At 44.2% G+C, this 16,399-nt stretch overlaps 1 protein-coding gene across 1 annotated transcript in view; it reads right to left on the bottom strand.

Annotated features, from left to right (window-relative positions):
- LOC147750802 (YEATS domain-containing protein 4) overlaps window positions 1-16,399 on the bottom strand; it is a 237,899-nt gene that overhangs the window by 159,438 nt on the left and 62,062 nt on the right. Inside the window, exon 2 of the mRNA XM_086918012.1 lies at window positions 1,505-1,624. Coding sequence (XP_086774138.1) covers window positions 1,505-1,624 — 120 coding nt within the window. The remainder of the gene's footprint in view (window positions 1-1,504; window positions 1,625-16,399) is intronic.

Below are 16,399 nucleotides of genomic sequence, written 5' to 3'. Positions count from 1 at the left end.
ACCACACAGTAGTTTAGATTGAAGCTATTCTAGCTGGTCCTTAGCCTGGGCAACTTTTTTGGTGCAAGATCTTGCGGACCATGTTTGCCCCATTTAAAGGAAGTATGCAGGAGCTCCCCCGTATGACCGCACTGTCCTTGATACTTCTCCATCTTCCCCATCAAACTCTTGGGCAGGAGGCCCTCATTCACAGCTAAGCTTTCTACAGTGCCCCTTCTTAAATACGAAGCAGACTATGTGAAAACACATAGAATCCTTGGGCGCCACTGCAACTCACACTGGAGGAATAGTAGCACTGCCAACACACAGCAGCTCAGGGCACTGGTTGGGATTATAGCATTTCTTGATAGCAGACATTCAAGAGCCATGAGAGAGCAGGAAGGAGAAGGCATGCCAGGAGAACGATGCACCATCAGAGTAATTGTGCTGTCCAAACAAGCGTGTACCTACAAAGAGTTCTATGAACAGAACATGCTTATTTTTCCAATGTCCGCTACCTTAAATGCATTGCAACTAATTACTATTAGTGCTATTGTAATTTAACAGAACTATTTTTTATTCAACGTGGACATATAAAAATTTAACTTTGCATAAGGGCAGCACATTTAAGAAGGTTTTAGCGTCTGAATACTGACATTACACATGCAAGCCTTGAGGATAGACAATGTTACATCTGGGGGCTGGACGAATGGAGTTACACGCACACACTAAGACTTCATGACTGCAAACGGCTAAGAGTAAACCGGTCATCCTGCAACTGTGCTTGAATGGACATTGCAGGAGCTGCACGATCCTTTGTTACATATTGAGCGATTCGCGCGCATCTAGATGTTTATATGGTCAGCTAGAGCTCTTTTACTTCCATACGGACTTTAAGCCAGGACTCTTAGGGGCTTGAGAGGCCTACTCAGGCAGGGGTCTGCAACGGTTTCATAAAATTAAATATTAAAATGAATACATTACAATGTATAAAGTATATACAAATAAAGAAGCAACCTTGAGAATTTGAAATGCTTTTCTATATTTGATTGTGAATTAAACAAAATAATTCAATATTTGAGCATTTGGTCTATACCGGTTTCAATATTTTGTGTGTATTTTTTTTTGAGGTTCAAATCATAAAAATTGCTTTGGCCGGGAGTCCGCAGCTTCTAATAGTGACTCAGTGGGCCTCCCGGATTTTAGCAAAGATTCAGTGGGGGTCCACAGATGTCAAAAGGTTAAATAGAACTGCTTTAGAGGCTTAGGAGCGAAAGTGCTCGAGAAGAGGCATTTTGATTATCAAGGAACTTTCAAGACATTGCATGTTTTTGCGAGTAGTCCGAGAGGATGTACGATGTTTCAGTGTCCTTGTTAAGTGCTGCCCACACCTCTACTTTAATAAATTAAGCAAATTAATGTGAATTTATGAATCAACAAATTTCTGTGACAAAGACAAACCATATATTTCAAGTGTGATAAACTAAATACAAATAAAAAATATTACCACCTAAGAAAATCTCACCTCATTCCTATAGGGTTTAACGTACACTGTCCACTGATGAGTGTGACCATCTTCTTCCCTTTTCTTTCCAAAATATCTGGCAACATTTCCATAAACTATAGGCTTCACAATGGTAACTCCCTAGGAATAAAAAAAAGGTATATCAGTCTAATGCTCTCCAAAGGTCTAAAAAATAAACAAGTTACAATTTAGAAAATGTTAAAACACTGCTGTATTCATGCAAAAAAACAATATGGATTTCAGCAGCATTTTAGTCGAACGACAGTGATATGAACTTTTTGCAACCATCATACATAAAACCTTCAATTTCAAACAGAATACACTTAGTAGAAATGTTTTCTCCGGACTGTGCAACCTATTAAAAACACATACAGATAATATTAAATGGAATTAAAACAATGACAAGTTTAGGACCGAGTAGAATGGTCTACTGCTGACCTGCTTAGTGAAAGATTGGGAGACCCTAGAGTCCCTCCCTGGTGTTACGCCTTAATAGAAGCAAAGCTAATAAGTCTCATGTATGAGAAAGCTGCTGCTTTGTCAATGGTTTTCAGTCATGTTGTACAGCAGTGACAAAACATTTGTTTCCCCTTACTTTAAGTCATGATGCATAGCAGTCGCGCTGATGTGGAGCATAACCAAAAAACTGACAAGGTCAATAGATCTCTTGTAGGAGAGTCCTACTGGCTTTGCCAGTGCTTGTTCCAAGTCGCATTTAAACAGTAAAAGACATTTCTTAAATGTGAACCACGAAGGAATACCTCCCTGGATAAAGTAAGCAATACCCTGGCAACAGGGTAATCTAGTTTAGAGAGCTTGTCAAGCCTGACAGCAGGGAACAGGCTGTGTGTGTGTCCTTGTAAAAACAGACATAAGACATAGAGGATTGCTTGAAGAAGCGGACATCTTGAATTCCTGGAAGAGACCGTTCTTCGAATAGCAGTTAGTAACTAGAAGGGGGCTATGAAAAAAGTATAACGTTATTTAAATAACTTCAATATGTGGCTCTTTTACCGACTCCGTGTGCACCTTTCCTTGCTTTTTTGTTCCGATGATTGATTACAAGAAGTACGCATGTCATTTCTCAGCATCAGTCACTTCTCTGAAAATGGTGGAGGTTATGTAGCTGGTGACATTAACCAGGTTGGTTACGCTGGTTAGGAGTTCATGTGTGTGTTGTGTTTAAAGCATTCGCCCGCAGACGCTGTTGAAAGATGCTGCCACTTAAAGTGAAATATTTGTGGAAACTATGAGACAAATTATGGGTCGTGAGAACTACTTTTCTCAAGTTTGTTTTGTCTCAATTTCAAGTAGCCCCGATGTATAACTTCTGGCCTGTAACCACTGAACGCTGATGTATAAATCATATTAGTCTTTAATATTGCATACTCCGTTTTATCACAGGCTATCTGGATTACAACCTCAACCTCTCTGGTGGCTCTGAGTACGGCTGCAATCAGGACACCTTCAGACTGGAGACAAAGCAGTCCAAAAATAGACAATCAAGCAAAGCCAATTAGTCTCGCCACTGGGACCGAAGGCACAATGATGCGACTGCTGGCGGTCACGTTATTCTGCTGGTCCATTTTAGAATGGTGAATGTGCATGCATGCTTGCGCCACAATGGTGCGGAGGCAACACAAGGGGATGGGAGGGCAGAAGCAACACTGAGGGCACCATGTATGGGGGAGGGGAGAAGAACATGGGTGAGCATCGAAGGAGGGGTAAGAGAAACCCAGTAGAGGCGGTTAGAAACACATGCACTCTCGTGAAGTGCTTATGACAAAGAAAACAAACAGTTCCCTAACCCTAAAAGTGATAAGTGGAAGGTCACAAGTAAATTGGCTCCTTTTTTTTTTTTTTTTTTTTTTTAATCGTTTTATTGAGCTGCTTACAACAAGGATACACATAGTTCCAGATGGTGGGTCATTCAATATCATTAAAGCGAACAGCAATGTAAGCATTATTTTAAATCGTAAAAAGAAAAAGTCAGCAAAGAGCAAACCCACAGGATCCTAAACTCCGCCCACCCCCTCCCAGAACAAGCCCCCACCCCTCCCCATCCCCAGGCAGAGCAAATCACAAGGCATTGTACAGTTTGAGAAATCCTCTACATTGTAAACAGATACGTACATGGCAGCAAAAAAAATGGTAAATGGTGGAGTTCTTGTAATAGATCAGCTGTTACATACAGAGTAAGAGGCATACACTTCCACAAATTACATCAAATCTGGATAGGACACAACTATGCAGGGGGCGGGCCCCAGAAATCCTTGTGGCACGATTATTCGGGTAATTCTTCCTCATAGATCCCCAGGTGATCCCTACAGTAAAGTAGATCATGGATCCACTTTTTCACTGTTGGATGGTTTTAGCTCCCCAGCACTGTGCGACAGCCCTTTTAGCAAACAAAGTGGATACTGCGACTATGCCTCTTTTGCAAGGTTTAAGACGTTTCACATACCCAAGGAGGCAAATCTCGGGAGTGCAATTCACTGGTTCCAGTACAATATCTGTGAGCACCTTTATCACCTTGGACCAGAAGGCGAATACACCTGCACACATCCATGCCACATGCAGGAAATCAGCATCCGTCTGCCCACACAGCACACAGCTTGCAGACTTGCGCAGGCCATATCTACAGAGTTGGAGAGGGGTACAATATAATTTCTGTAAATATTTAAAGTGAATTATTCAAAGGTTACAATTCGCAGTGAGGCAACTAATAAGTTCGCAGCACACCTTCCCAAGGTCTGGTGTAAGGGTGGGCCCCACCGCCCGCCATTGGAGATAAGAGGGAGGATCATCAAGGTCTCGTTCTTGCAAGGAGGCGTTATAGAGTTTGGTAACTAAGCCCTTACGCTCCTCTCAGCATCGCCTGCAATGCCGCAGATCCGTGGGCTTCTGCGGGTAATTTAGCTAGATAGTCCTGACAGCTTGCTGAACTCGGACATAGGTAAATCCCAACATGAATCCACGATCAGCACCCCCTTGTACAGCTTGCAATGTCTTAAACCGACCTTCCGGATGGGGGACCTCTATACATTGCACCGGATTTATTTCAGTCTGAGGACCACCCAAGCCACCAGAGAGAGTTGCTGCCTGTAATGGCATTAAAAGAACAGCATCTGCTTCAATAGCTGTGTGAGGTTGAAGCAGCTGCGGGAAATGCTAGTAGTGCTCCAATTGCGCCTGTGCACATAGATAGTATAGCCTAAAGTCAGGAGCTTTAAACCCGCCCCGGTCAAAGGGCTAAACCAGAATATCCCAGATGCATCAAGGCTTCTTCCCGCCCCATGCAAATGTAAGCAATGCCGATTGGAGCGTTGCAAACATCACCACATTCAACTTAATTGGTATATTGACAAAAACATAAAGCAATTTCGGGAGAAAGGCCATTTTTAGAACTGCCATCCTATCTGCAAAAGAGAGGGGCAGGCACGCCCATCGCTCAGCCAGTTCAATGATACTCGTAACGTAGCTCAAATTTGACATATTCCGGGAGCAATTCAGGCAGATACATGGCGGGATCGCGTACATAAAGTAACATATCGTCTGCATACAGTGAGATCGAAAGTGGTCTCTGCCGGAAACGTAATGCAGCTGCTGCATGCTTCTGACGGAGCTTGCAGGCTAATGGCTCCAATGCGAGCGAAAAGAGCATCGGCAACAGAAGGCAGCCCTGCCGAGTACCTCTTTCTATAGGAAACACCGAAGACACCCATCTGTTAACTCGCACACGGGCTACCGGTTCCTCATAAAGCACTCTAATCCATTTCATAAAAAACAGAGGAAGGCCCATTCTAGTTAAAACCGTGAACATATAGTCCCATTGAAGGGAGTCAAAAACTTTTGCTGCGTCAAGCAGCACTGCGACTACTTGGAAATCCAAATCAAAGTAGTGTAAGGTGGAGAAGACAGTGCGCAAATTATGGGTCGTACAGCACGCAGACAGAAATCCCGACTGGTCGGGTAAGACCAGGAGAGGGACCAGCGGCTGGAACCTGGTGGCAATCGATCTTTGCATCTATATTAATGATCAAGAGAGGCCTGTAGGACTCACAAATGTAGGGGGATTTATCCGGTTTCAACAAAGTCACGAGCAAAGCATCTTTAAGAGTAGGTGGAAGCCGTCCCTTCTCATAGGCTTCCGCATAGACGTCAAGAAGCCTGGGGGCAAGATCAGACACATCGGCCGTATAGAACTTGCTGGGAAGCCCTCCATCCCAACGGTCTTACAGGTAGGCAATGACATTCATTATGGCAGGTTTACACACGTGATTCCAACAGTCAGTTGGTCCCATCCCTTTGTGCACACCTTGTTCTTGGGAGTAATTCCAAGAACTCCACAATAAATGTTTTTCAAAACTCTTTAAATGAATTTTCAAATAAAAGTTTTTATTGTTGCTTTCTTTTCTTCATGTATCGAAATAAACTTATATCATTATGCTATTTTCACAAAGTTGCAACATTTTAGAATGCATCTGGCTTCAACTTCTCCTATGCATTTCGGGCATAGAGCCCTTCTTCGTGGAGCATCACTAAAGAGAAATATATATGTATATATATATATATATATATATATATATATATATATATATATAATACCTACTGGCTATCGCCAGTAGGTATATATAGTTAGGATTAATTCCCTATGGCATTTCTGAAAATTCTATGTCTAATAACTTTGGCGTTTGTGGACGGAATCGGCTGAAATTTTCAGGAAAATGGCACATTTTGTTTCTGAGCAGCCCCTAAAAATTTGGGGGGGTTTCGTCAAGGGGGGGCCGAGAAAAAAGGGGGATCCCAAAACGTGTTTTTCCCATGTTAATTTCCATAGGGCGGTTGGACTCACTTTTAGCTCGAACGGCTGAATGGATTTGCACGAAACTTGGCAAAATTGTAGGGACTGTTAGCCCGATGTGCCTTTGCTAGGTCTCAATATATGTGCTTCAGTGGATTTTGAGAAATTAACGTTCAAATCAAGATATATATCTGTAACAGCGCTCTGGGCAGCGATCCGGTCCGCTTACTTTTCGCGAAACGGAACTTTGCGCGCAGAAAGCTGATTGGCTCTCCGGTGTCTGTCAACATTCTAAACAGTCCGGAGCGGCCGCCATCTTGTCTCTCGGTAGGATCGAGAGAGAAGAAGAGGTGAAAAACGAAAGGGGAATTTAATGAAAGGGGGCAAGGTATCCCCCTCTTGACCCCCTAGGAATGTTGTTGGGGTTATTAAAGGGTCCCGTGGGGAAAAAAAAAAAAAAATGATTTTTCACGGTAGAAGCGCTTCACGGGCCGCGAACTGGGCCGCAAACTGGTAGCGAAACGGGAATTCGCCATTTTGTGCTTTGTTAATTAAATTACTAGGTATAAGTGGGTGCGGGAGACGTATCCTAATCCCCTATGTTTCCTGAGGGTGGCTGAGGAGGCTGATATATGTTGATACATCTCTTCCAGCGGCTGTGCGTGAGCTTTTTTTTTTTTTTGCTGCGTGACAGTCCGGAGCGGCCGCCATCTTGTCTCTCGGTAGGATCGAGAGAGAAGAAAAGGTGAAAAACTAAGGGGGAATTTAATGAAAGGGGGCAAGGTATCCCCCTCTTGACCCCCTAGGAATGTTGTTGGGGTTATTAAAGGGTCCCGTGGGGAAAATAAAAAAAAATGATTTTTCACGGTAGAAGCGCTTCACGGGCCGCGAACTGTGCCGCAAACTGGTAGCGAAACGGGAATTCGCCATTTTGTGCTTCGTTAATTAAAGTACTAGGTATAAGGGGGTGCGGGAGACGTATCCTAATCCCCTATGTTTCCTGAGGGTGGCTGAGGAGGCTGATATATGTTGATACATCTCTTCCAGCGGCTGCGCCATCTTGCCTTTTTTCCAATGCCACAATTTTGTCATGCACGGCAGCCATTTTAGATGCCAGGCTGGTCCCAGGCTATCACCTAACCCTGCGGATGTAGTTTATGGCCCCAGCTGTAGAGAATTCAGACATGCCAATCCTCCCGATTCAGGCGTGTGACTACTGATTTCAGTGCTAGTCTCCCGCCTCCCGATTTCTGCAAGCAAAAACCCGGGGGCATATTACGAACAACTAGCGATAATTTTTGTCTCTAACTTGTTTAGAGACAAAAATTATCGCCGTACATCGGCGATTTTTATCGCAGATAAACCTTGCTATTATCGCAGAAAAGTCAGCGATATTCATGTATTATCGAGCAAATGCTCTTAGCCATGTTATCCACCTCCCATTGGATAACATGGCTAAGAACTGCTCAGGGCAGGTGTTAGATTTTGGAGATATTCGCGCTTAGCGCGAATATCTCCAAAAGTTGGTAATAGAAGGTAGCGATGTTAGGGACTGTTTCCAGTCGCTAACATCTTGGCACGCCACTTTGCATGTCATTAGTGATAAGTATCACTGACATGCAAAGCGGGGCCCAAGATGGTCGCTATCTCCTTGTAGCTGTCACTAACTGGTGTTAGCGACAGCTTGGTAATAGGGAGATAATTTTATCTCCGCTTTCAAGGCTTTTAAAGCCAAAAAAGCGGAGATAAACCCCCTTGATAATATGCCCCACGATTCCTTGGGGGTTTCAGCTGACAGGGCTTGGTATTGTGTTACATGGTAATTTTTCCAGGAAACGTCAGAGGGTCGATGCAGGGGTTCTAGAAGAGGTGATAAACCATTTAAGCCTCATGAACAAGCGCATGGTCTTTTAAAGATTTGTGAAGTACTCGGAGCGGCGGTGTGTGTGTTTCCTCTTTCAGGAGCGGGCGGGGGGGCACTGCCAGCAACTTGCCAGGTCAGGTAGTGTTCAACACGTGCATCACCCTTTCTCTGCTTGCTATTGCGCTCCATGCTTCGGAAAGGTAAGAAAAAGAACGTGCATTTGAGTTTGAAATGTCCGATCCTGCAGCAGCACACTTCCAAAGCCCACACATGACAATAACCCGATTCAAGGCCCCATTCACCCGTTTTTAAAAAAATAGATAACACTCCAACAAAGTAAGGTTATAAAACTTTATTAACTATTAACTTTAACGAACGGAACAAAAACTAAAAACATTTAAACATTTCTCAACACAAAAAGCAACAATGGTTAGAAGCTGTCTTTTGTGCGAATAGTCCCAAGGCAGCACAACGTGCAGAGTTCTGGACGGCACCCAGGTGATGTCGCCTGGGTGCCGCACTGGTTTAGGGATCCTACAATGCAGCACAGAAAAACATCGTGGGGCGTCCCGGGTGGTGCGGGGGGAGGCCTCGTCAGTAGCGGTCTGTGTCCAGTGTCACATGGCTGACACAACATGTACGACAGGCACCCAGGTGATGTCCAGTAAACTGCCGCACTGGTTTTGGTATCCTACAATGCTGCTCCGAAAATTGGCGTGCGGCGGCCCAGGGGGGGGCGTGGGGGAGGCGGCGTGAACGGGCCTCCCCAGGTGGCGGCCATCTAGCTGAGTTGCGCCCGCTCTTGCGGCTACAGCGTCTCGCTCACCATGTTGTTGAGTTGCTCCCACTCTTGCAGTGCAGCGATAGGCGGCTGCCACATGGCTCTTAAAATGGCGGACGGCTCCTCGGTTTTGGGCCTGGTCCACTGAAATGGCCCTGGGACACTTTGGAACTCGGACGCTTGCCTGCTAGGGCTTGGGCTCCATTCTCGAAAAGCGTCCCCTCAGCCGTGAAGATTGTACAAAAGTCTTGGGGGCCCCCGACTCCCGCAGGCTTCCGGTGGGGAGCGGCTGCCATGATTGCTCGCGGAATGACCACGACGGAGCCACGAGATGGTGGTGCTCTCATGCTGACGCCAACTTCAGTCTGAATGATCCAGAAACAAGGTGGGGCTTTCATCGTTTGGGAAAAAAAAATGTTCTAAACCAATGAAAAGTGTTATTTCTAGGTCATATGACCAAGCCTTCCATCTTTAGGAAACCAAAAGTAAAATGAACCAATGAAAAGTTTTATAAACAAGTCACATGACCTGTTATGCGGCATAGGGCTACAAAAAGCATAGAAAATCCGTTGGCACGTGAGGCGGCGTCAGTAGCGGACCGATGTGCGAATAGGCCGAAGGCAGCACAACGGGCCGAGATCCGGATGGTACCGAGGTGGTGTCCAGCAAATTGCCGCACTGGTGTGGCCATCCTACAATGCTGCGCCGAAAGACGGCGTGTCCAGCTGAGTTGCGGTCACTGTTGCGGTACAGTGACTCGAACGCGCCGAGATCCGGATGGCACCGAGGTGGTGTCCAGCAAATTGCCGCACTGGTGTGGCCATCCTACAATGCTGCGCCGAAAGACGGCGTGTCCAGCTGAATTGCGGTCACTGTTGCGGTACAGTGACTCGAACGCGCCGAGATCCGGATGGCACCGAGGTGGTGTCCAGCAAATTGCCGCACTGGTGTGGCCATCCTACAATGCTGCGCCGAAAGACGGCGTGTCCAGCTGAGTTGCGGTCACTGTTGCGGTACAGTGAGTCGAACGCGCCGAGATCCGGATGGCCCCGATGTTGTGTCCAGCAAGTTGCCACACTGGTGTGGCCATCCTACAATGCTGCGCCGAAAGACGGCGTGTCCAGCTGAGTTGCGGTCACTGTTGCGGTACAGTGAGTCGAACGCGCCGAGATCTGGATGGCCCCGATGTTGTGTCCAGCAAGTTGCCGCACTGGTGTGGCCATCCTACAATGCTGCGCCGAAAGTCGGCGTGGGGTGCCCCGTTGGCTTATGAGGTGATGTCAGTAGTGGACCGATGTGTGAATAGGTCGGAACCAGCACAAGGCGCCAAGATCCGAATGGCAAGTCCTGGATGTTGAGTGCCTCAGTTGAGAGTTCTGAGCAGTGCTTGTAAGAGTGTCTGAAGCTTATTTGCACCTGCTGCAGCTTCACTAGGTCCGGCGGAACTTTTTTCCTTTTCCTTTCTGCTTCTTTTCCTACAATCCGTTTCATCTGAAGACACGATCAGGTCCCTGAATGTGTGCAGGGGGACGCTATTGATTGAATGAAAATGGCGGCTTGACACAAAGCTGACTCAAGCGTTACTGTTGGTGCTATACAGACAAAAATTGGTTTTCAGTTTGTACATTCTTCAGGTTTTTTTTTTCCATCCAAGTCTGATTGAGAGTTTGTAGAAAAATGGCTTCAGATTTTCCACATACTACTCTTCAACATTCTTCCTAAATGTAACAATGTGAAACTCACTAGGAGAACGGCTGTTTCTGTTTCCTTTCAAAATGCTGCCAACAATATTTTCTGAATGAAAGACACCATCTTGTAGCATAAAGGGCCGAAAGGGGTTCTGGTCTGGCCGATGGTTGGTGGAGACATTTTGACTATATCTTGGACCTGCCCGGCCTCGCCCAAAATGGCGCCGGTATAAATGGGACTCGTAACTCCTTGCCCGCAAATGTATATCTAGAAAATGTTATTGTAAGTGGCCCTGTTCTATTTTAATTACAAAATGTATGTCCACCGATTCCGCAACTGTTAGACACCTTAGTTCTTGCAACCTAATGGCCCGCTCGTTACGTTCCTCTACAGTGTAAATGTCTCCTCATCATATACGATTTCAGTTTGCTCCGTGGCCGGCCCACGTGGTTATAGGCCCGTATTTGTATACTGACATTTTCACAATAAAGGTTTTTAAAACAAAACACGGTAGTAGTATTTACATTGGTAAAGTTTTTACTTTTAGTCACTGTTTTCGAATCAGTAAAAGGCAAGTGAAATAAAGCAGTCCAATTACATGACGGATAAAAGGTATAATATGTAGGAACGCAGTAAAGATAAATGGTCAAGGGCAGTTGTGTTTTTCATGTCTGCAACATAAAGTGATCGATAAGAATCTGATAATCAGGCGTATCGGCGACTAAGACAGCAGGCCGAATCTCTTTTACTCAACGGCTCCGTCATGGAAGGAAGAAACGCCCTTTTTCTCGAAAAAGGAATATATTTTACTTGCAAGACAGTTGTAAATTTTCCGGGAAAGTACATTAGCCTGGAATATTATAACATATGTTTGAAAAAAAAATATTGTTCGAAAATAATAAAAAGCGTAATTTTTAGGTCATATGACCAAGCTTTTCATCATTAAATTAACAAAAGTAAAATGAACCAATGAAAAGTTTTATTAACAAGTCACATGACCTGTTATGCTTACGTTACGCGCTGCGCGCCGCGGATCACTTCCGGGTGCGCTAACGCGGCGTGTCATAAAACGCATTACGCGACAACGTAGGTCAAGAATATAGTCTAAATGTCTCCACCAACCAGCGTTCAGAACACAACCCCTTTCAGCAGTCCAAAAAGTTCTGTTAAATGACAACAGAGGGGACAGGCAACAAGAACCATCAGTCAAAGAGGGGAGGGCAAGTTCTTCTCTTCCGGGTCATGTTGGGGCGCTACCGGAACTGATCGAATTGGTAGTCTATAGTGTTTCTGGATGTTTCAGACTAAAGCTGGCGTCAGCATGAGACCACTACCATCTCGTAGCTCCGTTGTGGCCATTCCACGAGCAATCATGGCAGCCGCTCCCCACCAGAAGCCTGCGGGAGTCGGAGGCCCCCAAGACTTTTGTAGAATCTTCACGGCTGAGGGGACGCTTTTCGAGAATGGGACCCAAGCCCTATCAGGGAAGCGTCCGAGTTACAAGGTGTCCCAGGGCCATTTTAGTGGACCAGGCCCAAAACCGAAGAGCCGGCCGCCATTTTGAGAGTCCTGTGGCAGCCGCCTATCGCTGCACCGCAAGAGCGGGCGCAACTCAACTACATGGTGAGCGAGACGCTGTAGTCGCAAGAGCGGGCGGTAAACAGCTGAATGGCGGAAGAGGCACAGTGTAGCAAAAGCGGGCGGAATGGCAACTAAAACGATAAAGGGGCGCCCCACTACAGCTTGTCTTCAGGTCAAACGGATTGTGGGACAAGGTCCAGAATTGAAGAGTCATCAAAAGGCAAAAAGTTCCGCCGGACCCCGGGAGCCGGCCGCCTATGTCGGGGGCGATCTCAGGCTACACCAGTGCTATAAGACTTGGGGAGGGTGTCGGAGCCAAGCGTCTTCTCCGAGTCCATGGCCATCACACCGCCCCTCAGGGGCCTCCGTCAAGCTGTTTAGGAAGGTAACATATCACATTGTTTTCTAATGCAGTCAGGTCCACAAACGACACTCACTTTCTTTGAGAATAGTGAAGCTGCAGTAGGTGGAAATAAGCTTCAGACAGTGTTACAAGCACTGCTCAGAACTCTTAACTATGGCACCCAACATCCAGAACTTATGCTATTTGAGAATGGCAGTGACATCGAAGCATCTCAGGGACCAAAACCATTAACGTACTTTCACGTATGAAAATCTTACTTGGGGAGGGGGCAGGAGCGAAGCGCCCCCTTCCCAGTCAGCGCCACCACACCGTATGTTGAAAATCTGAAGCCATCGTTCTACAAAGTCAACCAAACTTGGATTGAAAAATCTAGAAAAATGTACAAACTGAAAACCAGTTTTGGTCTGCATAGCATCAGTAGCAACGCTTGAGTCAGCTTTGTGTCAAGCCGCCATTTTGATTCAACAAAGCACAGGCATTGAAAAAGGCTGAAATTCAGAACTCTAAACTATGGCACCCAACATCCAGGAGCTTGCCATCCGGATCTTGGAGCCTTGTGCTGCTTTCGATCTATTCACACATCGGTCCACTACTGACATCATCTTATAAACCAACGTTATGTAAATAGTTTTTTAATAAAATGTTTTACCCTGTTTCTTTGCTGGTGTGTTGTCTATATTTTTAATATTTGCATAGGGTTTGTCGTTATTTTGTGCGGGATGGGTGATGGAGCCGAGCTGTCTTGCAGCCCTCATGGTGTGGAGCTCAGTTCATCTCACTATTTTCGTATTTCTCATGAAGGGTTGTTCCTAATATTTCTATTTTAGCGAGGTCAAAAAGAGATCCAATTAGTGGCCTACTGATTTTGCTCGATTACTTTTATTTTTTTACACGATTTTTCACTATCTGCAAAGACTAAACAGAGTATTGCGACTTTGTGCTTGTTTGTAAATAGAGAATGATCCAAAGAGAACCAATTCTAAAACAGTAAATGCTTGGACAACAATCAATCAAATGGAGAGACAAGGAGGCACGACGGATTACAACGGGGGTAAAGGCCTGCGTTAACTACCCTTCAGTATCTGCAAAGAGAGAGTACTACTAAGACAAAAGAGGGGAGGGGGGGGGGTGCAGCGTTCAAAGCACATCAGCGTGCATAAATACGAAAATGTTTTTATCTATCACGTACTTGACATTTTAAAGCTTTTCATATTTGCTATTAAAAAACCAATGAAATTCACAGAAAAAACCATAGGTTATAGTGGATATATAGTTAGGAATTTGCATTTACAAAACCTTGGAAATTCAATGAAAAAACCATTGGTTTTAGGCCATTTATAGTTAGGAATTAGCATTTACAAAACCTTATTTTACTCGCATAAAACCATTGAAATTCCATATATAGTTAGAAGCGCTAACTATATATCGCGCACCCGCAATCCACTGCTGATGATGTCACATATTACATCATTCATGACATGGTCAGTGACATCACTGATGACATCACTGATGACATCTCAAATGACATCACTGATGACATCACTGATGACAACTCAAATGACATCACTGATGACATCTCAAATGACATCACTGATGACATCACTGATGACAACTCAAATGACATCACTGATGACATCTCATTTGTCATCACTGATCACATCACTCATGTGATAATACAATGAACCTCTTCAGACTCTAATATAACCTTACATACACTCAGTATAAACAGACACTCACAGACTGTCACTCATCCATGGAGTTACTCACACACCTAGTCAGTCATGCAAAGAATCAATCACACCTCCATTTCCTCAACTATACAGTTATACACACCTTACTTATTCAAACATATAATAACACATATTTACTCTCTTATATAATCCCTGATACAAGCTCACAGTGATCGATACAGCCACTCACACATTCACTGGCTCTTATGTTCAGTTATTTATATATCTCAACTCTCACATGTATTGTGTTTTACATACGTACTTACTTGCACATGTAGCAATGAGAAATCCATTCACTCACCAACACACCCATGCACAGTCAACCGCCCATATAGCTGTTTCCACATGCACTCTTGAACTCATACTCCTAGTGAATCAACTGCTTACACATCTATGCACAGAGTCACGCACCTCCCAGCCACCCACACACACACTCAGCCTCCCATTCAAATACTTGGGCAACCAATCAATAACCCATATGGCCACTCTTATAGCTACTGATCAACACATGCAGCAGCTTACACAACAACAAACATACTGATGCACAAATTAAGACAGTTTAGTCACTAACCCATGCACTCAGTGAGACACATTTAATCACTCTTTCATACAGTCAGTCATGCACCTACTAAATTCTTCATCCAGACACTTATACATCCACTCATTCTTCAATATGTAAAACATATTTAAACTTTACAGACACATACAATCACTGGATGTTGTGATCAGTGATGTCATCAGTGATGTCATTTGAGATGTCATCAGTGATGTCATCAGTGATGTCACTGACCATGTCATGAATGATGTAATATGTGACATCATCAGCAGTGGATTGCGGGTGCGCGATATATAGTTAGCGCTTCTAACTATATATGGAATTTCAATGGTTTTATGCGAGTAAAATAAGGTTTTGTAAATGCTAATTCCTAACTATATATGGCCTAAAACCAATGGTTTTTTCATTGAATTTTCAAGGTTTTGTAAATGCAAATTCCTAACTATATATCCACTATAACCTATGGTTTTTTCTGTGAATATATATATATATAACATATCAACAGAAAAAATATATTCACTAAGTTCACTCTATTAGTGCATAACTTTGTGGTTCACTCGTGGTCAATATTCACAACCGATTAACTCCGTTTAAGGTGCACATATTTGTGATATGTGAACTGTGTTTGCATGCTTGTGCCAACGCGAGCTCAAGATAAATGAAAAACTGGGTGTATTACTTACATACCAGACTCGTGGTTCTCAGGCATTCATAAGATTTGATAAAACTGTGAACGAAAATGAGTGGTGCATATAATTGCCAATGATAAATAGTACAAACTCCGCAGAGTGTTGGTATCGGTCTATACGGGTCAGGTATCGGTACTTACATATGAGACACGGAAGTCTCTTTATGATTCAGCTTGCGAGATCTCTGTCGGCTCTCAAGTTCGCCGCGTCTACGAGCGATCAGTGTGTTGCAAGTGGTAAACAAACTAAACAACGGACTAAACTACCGAAAGACGGGCTCAAGGGTGGAAAAAAAGAAGAAATGTGTATAAAGTGTAGAACATGCAAGATGAAATGTGCGGGCACAAATGGTAGTGTAAAGTGAATAAATACTTTCTAAAGAACAGTGATGTTAACCTCATCATATGTCGAACCAATGGGTAAAAACATACAGTATTACAATATCAATAAAGTTAGTTCATTAATGTAAATTCCCAATTACAGATAAAACACAAATTCAATTCGGTCATTAAGCCTGTAGGGCTTCATGGAGTTCATTTTAAATATCCAAAAGTTCTCTCTTTGGAGGAGATATTTGTTCATATCAGTACCCGCTCTGTTAGTTGCTGTTTCCAATATAATGAATTTTAATTGTGAGACATTATGGTGTTCATCAACGAAGTGTATCGCCACTGTAGATATTAGTACCCTGTAACAATATCATAAAGGGTACTAATATAACACATCCAATGAAAGGCCATAACATTAAGTTGAGAGTAAATGCCACCTGTGACTCCAGAATCAGGAAACCAACCAACAGGAGACCCACGAGGGGGGGGGGGGAAGGACCCAGCACAA

The sequence above is a fragment of the Lissotriton vulgaris genome, chromosome 1_1 (assembly GCF_964263255.1).
Source record: "Lissotriton vulgaris chromosome 1_1, aLisVul1.2, whole genome shotgun sequence".
In the NCBI taxonomy this organism is placed as follows: Eukaryota; Metazoa; Chordata; class Amphibia; order Caudata; family Salamandridae; genus Lissotriton; species Lissotriton vulgaris.
The sequence above is the reverse complement of the archived record's forward strand: the minus strand, read 5'-3'. Positions and strand labels throughout refer to the sequence as shown.